Source organism: Tachysurus fulvidraco, chromosome 19 (assembly GCF_022655615.1).
Source record: "Tachysurus fulvidraco isolate hzauxx_2018 chromosome 19, HZAU_PFXX_2.0, whole genome shotgun sequence".
Classification (NCBI taxonomy): domain Eukaryota; kingdom Metazoa; phylum Chordata; class Actinopteri; order Siluriformes; family Bagridae; genus Tachysurus; species Tachysurus fulvidraco.
In genome coordinates, this window is record NC_062536.1 from 22,123,593 (window position 1) to 22,134,612 (window position 11,020).

The 11,020-nt window shown below is 42.2% G+C and overlaps 2 protein-coding genes and 1 pseudogene across 5 annotated transcripts in view; all 3 read right to left on the bottom strand.

The window, feature by feature from the left end:
• The window catches only part of LOC113650187 (B-cell receptor CD22-like), a 1,781,460-nt gene that overhangs the window by 1,306,589 nt on the left and 463,851 nt on the right, over positions 1–11,020 (bottom strand). The gene's annotated exons all lie outside the window — the stretch shown is intronic.
• The window catches only part of LOC113663456, a 644,552-nt pseudogene that overhangs the window by 333,680 nt on the left and 299,852 nt on the right, over positions 1–11,020 (bottom strand).
• LOC125139579 (scavenger receptor cysteine-rich type 1 protein M130-like) overlaps positions 6,703–11,020 on the bottom strand; it is a 6,342-nt gene continuing 2,024 nt past the window's right edge. Inside the window, exons 6-12 of the mRNA XM_047803957.1 lie at positions 10,622–10,936; positions 10,089–10,400; positions 9,910–9,975; positions 9,439–9,738; positions 7,280–7,342; positions 7,043–7,180; positions 6,703–6,883 (exon numbers count right to left, since the gene is read on the bottom strand). Coding sequence (XP_047659913.1) covers positions 6,783–6,883; positions 7,043–7,180; positions 7,280–7,342; positions 9,439–9,738; positions 9,910–9,975; positions 10,089–10,400; positions 10,622–10,936 — 1,295 coding nt within the window. The 3' untranslated portion in view covers positions 6,703–6,782. The remainder of the gene's footprint in view (positions 6,884–7,042; positions 7,181–7,279; positions 7,343–9,438; positions 9,739–9,909; positions 9,976–10,088; positions 10,401–10,621; positions 10,937–11,020) is intronic.

Sequence of the window (11,020 nt, forward strand, 5' to 3'; positions counted from 1 at the left end):
ATTTATTCATCAGCTACTCAACACAATTTTTTGATATCTTAATGAAAGGTGCTGTGCTCTCTCTAAAAAAACAAGCATATTGCTTACCACCATTTTTGGTTTTTCCATTCAAATTCATAAAGAAATGTACTCTGAGTCTTAGAGTAGTGTCTTGACTGGCATTTGTCCAGTGAAATAAGTTCACCCCTGTACTCCAAGACAAAAGCCCCTTGTTCAATTGGCTGGGAAGTGAAAACTCCTCTTCCTATAAGGACAAGTAATTCGATATACATTTAATAAGAAGAATCATTGGGGCATCTTAAGCTTTCACATACAGCATTGACCAACTGCTCATAAATGAAATGTCGCATTACCACCATGTCAAACTATGTTTTGTTCTGCTTGCCTCTAAAAAACAATGCAGCTGCATATCTAGTGTTTTACCGCAATGACACCCTTTTGTACTACTATAATATGTTGCCCCTTAAAGAACCTGACAACCTTGTACCTTTGTTGGCGTCGATGAATTTTTCTATTAGCCATGGCTTGTCCCTCGATGACCGTATATACGACGTTGCATCATCAATGGGCCGTGTTCTGGATTTCCTTTTGAACATTATGGGTCTATAAAATATTTTTTAAATTGTTACACAAGTAGCCAGCATGAAATCTGCCTCCTGAAAAACTATAATTCATATAACAATCTCCTGAATTTTTAATGTCTGGTACAAATGAAGTAACATTCATTTAAAGATAACTATGAAAGAAAGATTATGCCGAGCTCTGCTATATTGTTTAGTATATGTAACTGGTGCAATCATGTTACTCTACTGACATTATGATCTTCTCATTTATTAACAAGACAGTCAAATTTTTAATGTGGGTCAACAACTCTGTGTCTAAAAGTGTTAATGATGGACAGACAAAAGCACCATATGTGGCCCAAGCCATTTAAACATTAAAAGGACCTGAGTTACATTGGGGTTAATTCGGACTTAATTGGGCTATTAATTGATAATTACACAGTTCGATGTATAAATGAATAAGTTTAACTAACTAAATAATAATGAATAAATGTACACGCATTTCGTTTTATTAGAAAAAATTTATTAATAAATTAGCCGCGGTGTTGCTAACGCTAGCTGTGATGTAGCTAACGCTAGCGCTAGCCGTGATGTAGCTAACGCTAGCGCTAGCCGTGTCTGTAAGCTAACGCTAGCCGCTTCTGTAGCTAACGCTAGCGCTAGCCATATATGTAGTTAGCGCTAGCCGTGTTTTGTAGCTAACGCTAGCGCTAACCGCGTTTGTAGCTAGCTAGCGCTACAACTAATCTCACTAATCTAATCTCACTAATCTAATTGGGGCTCGGTTGTAGTGCGTACCCAATATAAGAGGTATATTGTCGTGTGATAAGTATGTATACTTTCCCCTTGTATATTACTGTAGTATAGCTGCAAGTAACTGGGCACCTAATAATAAAAAATTAACAATCTGAAATTTAACTCACCTCTTACTCATAACAGCACGTCCTTTCTTTGTGAAACCTCGTGATGAAGATCCACAATTCCTTTCTCTCACTGTAGCAAATCTCGTAATAACCACCTGACCGAATTATTCAATAAACTTTATTTAAATTACAAGAGTGTGTGTGAGCTCACACACATTCCGGGCCCCATCGGACAGGTCCAAATTTACTTAGGGGGCGCTCGAGAACTCAGGTCCCACACACTCGTACCCAGTTTTTGCTACGTTGTGGGCCAAGTAAAAAAAACACATTAGGCATATCAGGGGAGTATCCTGAGCATGTTAAATGAAAAAACGTTGTGGGGTCCGGCATTTTGGACCCCACAACGTAGTTGGGCCCCCACACCGTTGGTGTGCTCCCGGTGACCGGACCCAACAAAGTAAGAAATGTGAGAACACACACACACACACACACACACATACATACACACACAGACACATACACACTTATACATACATAGACACACACATAAAATCTTACATACACCTAAACACACACACACATACACAGAGGGAGAGAGGGAAAACGCACCTGTCCAGGAAGGCAGACACACACGCAAAAAATCTCAAACATTTAGGTCATTTTTATTGCAGAAAAGCAAACACATACACACACACACACACACACACACACACACACACACACACACACACACACACACCTAAAAAAATCTCACACATTTAGGTGATTTTTAATGCAGAAAATCATGCACGCACACACACACACACACACACACACACACACACACACACACACTAACAGACAGACATAGACCCATGCTCCCATTCCTGAACCACACAAATTAAATTATTTATCAGGACACACAGTAACCACCATGGTTTATGGGGACTCATTTTTCTTCAGATCCATTCAATAAAATACACAAATATAATTGTTTTTCTGTTTAATTATTTGTCATAAATACACAGGCATCACCTCACTATCTTACACGCATATTAGCGAGCACAGACACACACACACACGAGCGCACACAGACTCACACACACACATACACACACACACACACACACACACACACACACACACACACACACACACACACACAAACACACACACAGAGGAGGGATGCACCTGTCCAGGAAATCAGACACATTAGAGATGTACGCTTCAGCTCAAACGTCACCCAAATCCGCTGCTTTAAATAAATCATATTAAAACACACACACACACACACACACACACACACACACACACACACACACACACACACACACACACTCACACACACACACCCCGCTCCACACCCTCCGCACCCGATCGTCAAATTACAGTTATACTAAATCTTAGTTTTGATCATGATGATATGGTCAATGAATGGTTCTTTAACAGTGCATTCGGTGCAGTTAGAGCGTTCTGAATGTAACACAATGCTGCTGAACAGATGCTGCTTTTAAATGAACATTTATTTATTTATTTATTTATTTATTTATTAATAAAACAAAAGGTTATTTGGCCATATTAAGCTACATTTTTTAATAGCATAAACACAGGCTTTACTCCTTTTCAGACTTTAGCTGCAATTTCACGGTCTTTGTGAACTTCCCGAACAGGCGAACGCACAAACACGAACACATATGAAATTTTCTAAGCCCGAGCAATGATTGGACATCGGCTATTAGTCCATCTTTTTAAAATACAATTCTCAATATTGTACTATAAATTTCCAAAAATAAATAAAATAACAATAAAGATCACTGTATTTATTCCCAATAAGTCTTTGTTTATAGGCTACAGAACACACCATATATTTATTGTAATGAGTCTGTCTGTGTTTTCCTTTGTTTCTGTCTGCTGTCATTCCCTGCTGTTAATTGTTGGCCCCGCCCACTATTTGTTACCATGGACATTAATTGCACTCAATCTTTCCTCCAGGTGTGTTGTCTTTGTCTCTGATTGTCTCTGCTTTGTCATTGGTTCCTGTCACCTATATTTACTCTGCTTGTCCACTTCCCTGGTGTTAGTCGTTGTTGGTGTAGTAGGATGTCTGTTTATGTCTCTGTTCCTGTTCATGCTCGGTGTTCTGCCCTGTTTTGCCTGCTTATCTGTGACCTTTTCTTGTTTGTTTTTGGTTTATTAATAAGTCAAACTGCGGGTGGATCCTCCCTCGCCTTTGTCTAATCGTGACAGAACGACTAACCGAAATGGATCCAGCAGATATCCTGTTTTGCTTACGCCAGGAAGATTCCTCAATTGAGGAATACGCAGAGGTCTTTTTGGACCTATGTAACCAGGTGGACTTTGGGGAGAAGGCCCTGAAAGACATCTTCAGGCATAAACTGAAGAGCAAGGTGCGCTACTTAATGCCGGCTGGCCAAGAAATGGGGTCGTTGTCAGACTTTGTCAACTTAGCGTTGCTCCTGGGCGGGTCCGCGTTAACCATGGGCAGTGGAGAGGCGGAAGCCGGCCTTAAATTTTTTTTGGGGGGGGGAGGGCAGCAAGCATCGGGGTCCATGGGCTACAGAGCCGAATCAGCCACGGATGCCCGAATGCCCCACAGTGCCTCCGTCCAGCCCAATCCCGTGCACACCTGTGACCGAGCTGGTTCACATGGCTACCATACCAGCAAGCTCAGCTGAGGCCCGTGTGAACCGGCTGGTCTCCAAACTGGCAGATACCCTGATGAGGTCGGTTTGGGCGGCCGGCATCCCTAAGCCGTCGGCTTCACCAGCTTAACCGACCGGGTCGTCGGGACCAGCTGAGCGGACCGGGTCACCGTAGCCAGATGGGTTGTTTGAACCAACCGGGTTGCCGGAACCAGCTGAACCGACTGGGTCGCTGGAACCAGCCGGGTCGTCGGAACCAACCGAACCAGCCGAGTCGCCGGAACCAGCCAGTTCAATGGAACCAACCGGGTCGAACGGGTAGCCGGAACCAGCCGTGTTGCCGGCCTCACCAGCCGAACCGCCGGCCTCACCAGCCGAACCGACCGGGTCGTCGGAACCAAATGAGCCGACCGGGTCGTCGGAACCAACCAAACCAGGCGGGTCTCCGGATCCAGCCAAACCGACCGGGTCGTCGGAACCAGATTAGCTAACCGGGTCGACGGAACCAGCCGAACCGACCGGGTCAATCGAACCAGCCGGGTCGTCGGAACCAGCCGAACCGACCAGGTCAACAAAACCAGCTGGGTCGACGGAACCAGCCGAACCGACCAGCTCGACCGAAATGACTGAGTCGGATAACGCAGTCGACATGGTTACACCCAAGCTCCCTGAACTCTCTACCTGGCCTGAACCAACCAATTTTGCCTGCCCTGGTCTCCAACACTGCTCTGGTCTCGGGCTCTGCCTCCAGCACCACCCTGGCCGCCAACTCCGCTTTGGTCCCTGGCTCGACCTGCGGTACTGCCCTGGTCTCCGGCCCTGCTCTGGTCTCTGGCTCCGCCTCCAGCACCACCCTGGCAGCCAACTTCGCTTTCGTCCCTGGCTCGACCTGCGGCACCACCCTGGTCTCCGGTCCTGCTCTAGTCTTTGGCTCTGCCTTCAGCACCACCCTGGTCACCTACTCTTCCGGCTCCGCCTTTGCCACCTACTCTGCCGGCTCCGCCTTGGCCACCTGCTCGGTCGGCGCCGCCCTGGCCTCCTGCTCGGCCGGCACCGCCCTGGCCTCCTGCTCGGCCGGCGCCGCCTCTACGTGAACTCAGCCCGCCCTCCCACCCTGGTAGCGCCTTCGCTCCACCCTCCTGGACTGGTTTCTGCGGACTTGGGAGCGCCTGGAAGCCGCTTGTGGGGGGAGGGGGGGTCTGTAATGAGTCTGTCTGTGTTTTACTTTGATTCTGTCCGCTGTCATTCCCTGCTGTTAATTGTTGACCCCCCCACTTATTTGTTACTATGGACAGTAATTGCACTCAATCTTTCCTCCAGGTGTGTTGTCTTTGTCTCTGATTGTCTCTGCTTTGTCTTTGGTTCCTGTCACCCATATATTCTCTGCTTGTCCACTTCCCTGGTGTTAGTCGTTGTTGGTGTAGTAGGTTGTCTGTTTATGTCTCTGTTCCTGTTCCCTGTTCTGCTCGGTGTTCTGCCCTGTTTTTGCCTGCTTATGTGTTACCTGTTTCTTGTTTTGGTTTATTAAAATGTCAAACTTCATTTGGATCCTTACTCACCTTTGTCTGTCATGACATTTATAGTCCTACGACAAAAATGGTTTCAATTTAGCCTAAACGCCAGCTACATTAATGGCCTTAACTTATTTTGCAGAAACAGAATAACATCAACTGTGTCGGGATTCAGGTGATTCTGTCATGTCTCTAAAACACCTGTTGAACTAAATAAGTGTTCACTCGCATCGCTTGGTTTTTATCCTATTACCAGATTGTGTTCCAGTGTGTGTCTCGGTTTCCAGTGTGTGTCTCGGTTTCCAGTGTGTGTCTCGTCTCTCCATTTCTGCTGTTAGAGTGTCTGTATTTCACTCATGTATCGACAGACAGAGAGACAGACAGACAGACAGACTCTGTGAATAAGTGTCTGTCTGCCTGATAAAATATGCATTTAAAACATATTTAGAGAAAGTAGTTAATATTTGCATCATTAATGACTTGTGCCTGTCTCATCCACCGGAAATGAATCAAAATGTAAATTTTATTACCCGACCCACACGACCCGTGGATATAACCACGATCTGCACATCACTAAGACTCACACATACATATGCACACATAACCCTAAAGAACACCCCATAAAATAAAAAATGATTTAACGACAGCACATGAACTTTGTACATTTAGGATATATATATCGCAGCAATGTATCTAACACACACACACACACACACACACACACACACACACACACATACATACATACATACATAGACAAACGCACACATACAAACCCATGCTTGCCTTCATGAACCACAGTGAAGCATTTATCAGGACACCCACACACACACACACACACACACACATACTTACAGGCATGGATGCACACGCACGCACGCACGCACACACACACATACACACACACACACACACACACACACACACACACACACACACACACACACACCTGCACTAAAAACCACATCTCTACACCACATACACTCTAACTGCACATTTCCTCTCACACACATTCAGCTTATTTTTATTTATTTGTCATAAAGAAATAAATCACACTGGATTTGGGGGAAAATATTGCTCTAATCACTGAGTTTACATTGAGGTGTGTATTTTGTATGGAGTGATTTGATCATTTTTATGCAGTGAATTTCAGATAGAAGTTTAAATAGAATACAATAAGTGTGATGTAGAACAGTCCACATATCACTCACCTCTTTGTGTGAAGCTTCTTCTAGCCATGTATCTGTGGTTGATCTCCTCATAGACTGCCTCAGGCTCAGACTTACGCATCGTCATAGAGACAACTGGGAGTGGGGAATAATAATAATAATAATAATAATAATAATAATAATAATAATAATAATAATAATAACTCTATAATAAAATATTAAATGTATTTACAGTATAAATGATAAAGTGAGATTTTAAATAATATAATAATAAAATGTGTGAAAGTGTGGTACCTCTCCTGAGCACTCTGTTCTGGTAAAACAGTACCAGCAGAAGCACTAAGGCCAGGAAGAGCAGCGTTCCCAACACATAGAGAACCAATGGAGGGGAGGATGGAGGTCCAGGTGACACAGGGTTTAGATCAGTTCTTACTGAGGTCAAAAACACAGAAGAGGATCTAGATATGATGCTGTGATCAGAAATATTTAGAACTTAATGAACAGTAAATATTATATTAAACAAATACACACCTGATTTGGTGGTGATGGTGGTGGTGGTGGTGGTGGGTGCATCAGTGGACACAGTGGATATGTCTGTATTCACAGAAAGAAAAACACCTTGTCTCACAATAAAAATAAACTGTTACTCAATAAGGTTTATACGGAAGCGTATTGCATTCACTTGAGTAAAAAAATCTACTCTGTTTTTCTGAATTAACCTCTTATGGACCTCTGCCTATATCCATTGTCCAACAAAAAGTGGTACAGCTCCCACACACTGGGATATGATGGTCTCATTTGAAAGAAGAGATTCTCTAGTTTCAGAAACTAGTTGATTCAGATTGATTCTAGGCCTTACTGGCACAAAGTTACAGGGGTTTGAATGCAGATTTTTCTGTCTGCCTGGGTTGTTTTTCTGATAAACTGATTAATCTTATTTTTCTGGAACATGTTAGGGACCAAATAACAACTGAGAGTCATAGCCACATGTCTTGGCTTTCACCAAAAAAAATTTCAAGTCAAAAGACCCAAAAATGGATTTTATATGAATATTTTTCTACGGCCCTGGTCGTCGGGTGCAGCGTTTTTGTGTACTTGTTTACTATATAACTTTGAAATAAAAGACTGCAGGCTCAGTCTGACAAGCCATAAATAAGCCTAGACTCTCTCTCTATCACTCTGCTGTGAAAACAGGCCTGTAACTTGACACCCTGAGCTGTGAGAGGGACAAAAGGTCAGGGATTACGCAAGAATTCTTCTGCGCATCCAGTTCACGCAGACACAGGCAAAGAACATACGTCATGTCATATACCGTTGGAATCGTCTGCTTATTGGCTAAATGGCTGTATAGGTCCAAGCCCATTTCATTGCTATTGGAAGGAGTAATTGTCAGTCAAATGCGGGTTCCCAAAAATTAGGTCATGCCACCATTGGCTTCTCAGCCGTCTATCTCTGCCATACAAGCGCCGATTGGCTCAAATGAGGGCTTATTTGATTCGTTAGGACCTGGGCTATAAATATGACATAGACTTTGAATTTTTGAATATCCCAATTAGGAGTTAGAGCGGCAAAACGAGATGATGGCGCACTTCTGTTTCCAGTTTTCAGAACACTAACTGAATATTTGCGGCGCGACCAGAGCGTTTTGGATTAAAAGGCTTACAGATTTCAATTCCTTGGACCTGTGTGGATTTTTGTGGATTATTTGTGTTGGAATATATTACCCCAGTGAAGAAAGAGACACGTCTAAAGGTAAGGGAAAAAACCGGTCTAGCGCCACCTAGGTCAGTTTTGTCCGAAATTTTTTTCTAATTGTATGAAGGCTGTGAATCATATTGTGCTTTGTGTGTGGGCTTAAAAAATTATTGAGAGTATAAACTTTACTAGGTAAATAGGTTTTTTTGTGTTTTTGGAGGATTTGATGCTTTAAAGTTGAATTGAAGCTTGTTTCTGGGTCATCCCCTAGTGGTCACTTCTACTTCCGTGCCGTGCAGAGTAAGAGACTTAATTGTCTCAAAATTATGAGATACATTTTTTTTGACAAACTTTTTTTTCACTCTATTTTTATGAATTAATGAGTTGATTATCTCACAATTATGAGAATAATCTTAATGATAAAAATTATTTTGCTCTGTTTTTCTGAATTAATGAGATCCCTTTAACTTGAAAGGTGGGACATGTTTACTTCCATGCAATCCAACTAAAATAGAGCTCCTGGCAGGCTTTTGAGGGATCTCATTAATTCAGAAAAACTGATTTTTTTTTTAATGAAATATGATCTCATTATTCTGAGATAATTAATTCAGATTCATAATTCAAAATTCTGAGATAATTAATTCAGATAATTAAGTCGTTAATTCAGAAAAACAAAGCAAAAAATTTTTATCCATGTAAAATTCTCATGATTTTGAGATAATTAAGTTGTTAATTCAGAAAAACAGAGGAAAAAACTTTTTATTCATGAAAAATTATCTCATAATTCTGAGATAATTAAGTCATTAATTCAGAAAAACAAAGTAGATTTTTTTTTATCAAGTGAATGCAATACGCTTCCTTAGGTTTATGACATGCTGATCAGTGTTTACAGTTCAGGGTCTGAGATTTCAATCAAACATCTAAGATTCTAAAAAAAAGGTTATCAAGTCTAATCACTGAGACAGAAAGCTGAAAAGTTAGCACACCCCTCTGACCTGCACAGGTGACTCCAGCAGGAGAGCAGTCATTGTGTTTCTTCAGGGAATGATGACAGTCCCAAAGGTGAATCTCATCCCCTCGACACTTCACTCTGTTCAGCCAGAAAGTCCCTTCACTAGAACCAAACCGAACATCAGCACTCAGCGCCGACCCACAGCCCAGCTGTCTGCACACCACCTGAGCGTTCATGATGTTCCACTGATCATCACAAACGGAGCCCCACGTAGATTTATGATACACCTCCAACCTCCCAGAGCAGCTTCCCTTTCCTCCACTCAGCCTGAGAGACCAGTGTTCTACATCACACACATCACACACACTCAATGCTGAATTGTGGTTAGTCAAAACATAGTGATTAATGTTAATTTAACATTTATGGACTGAATAATATTATTTATTATAAAAACGATGATCTTCTGGGTGAAAACAGTAACTGTGACTAAAGGGACAGATTTAATTGTCCTTACTTGAGCAGTATTTCTGAAGAGGAAATGACGAGCATGTCCCTTGAGAACGTAGAGACGTTCCATCTTCTACAGTAATAAAACACACAAATCAGGCTTTTCTGTCATTCTTATATTATATTAAATATTTACACAAATTCTACAGCATTGTATAAACTAGTATAGCGAGAGAGTCCTCTTACCTGTGCAAGTAATATGAACCACTTCATCATGATTATCACATCTGTTTTGTCCCCAGGGAGAAGATGGACACTGCAACAGATTAGAGTCGTGTTTCCTACATTTTACATGATCCAGCCAGTTAGGAGCAGATTTTACTCGTGCTTCAGTGTATGACAGACTGCCATGTCTTCCACAGTTCAGCTCTCCACACACCATGTTTGCTGTTTTTAGCTCATCAGCCATCTGATTGTAACACACATTACCCCAGGTTCCATTGTAGAAAACTTCCAGATTCCCCTCACAGCCCTTCGTGAGTCGGATCTCTTTAAACTCTGGTGAGAGAAGGACGACTTACACTTCATTTGAAAATGTCCTGTTTTATCCACACAGTTAAATATGTGTAAAATTATCTTTATGTAAAAATATATTTGAGATGCATTACATTTATAAACAACGTCTTACTATCATGTTGAATTTCAGAAACTTTGGACCTCAGTTTTGAAATAAAACATATACATATCTAACAGGTTTATTGTCAGTCATCACACTGTACCTGAGCAGACGACTCCTACGTCCTCATGGTGTCCACATTCACCATCTTCGCACAACTGATATCTGCAGTTCCACAGGGACGTCTCGTTCCCCTCACACTCCACCTCATTCAGCCATATGGACCCAGTTCCAGGACCAAACCAGGTTGGTATGTGGTTACTGAGGGCCTCTCCACACTGCAGGTGTCTGCTTACCACCTGAACATCCTCAATACCCCACGAGTCATCACACACAGTCCCCCACAAACCGCTGTGGAAAACCTCCAGCCTTCCTGCACAGTCTCCCCCAGAACCAACCAGCCTGATGGACTCTCGGACTGGATAACATTTTTACATATATATATATATATATATATATATATATATATATATATATATATATATATATATATATATAACAA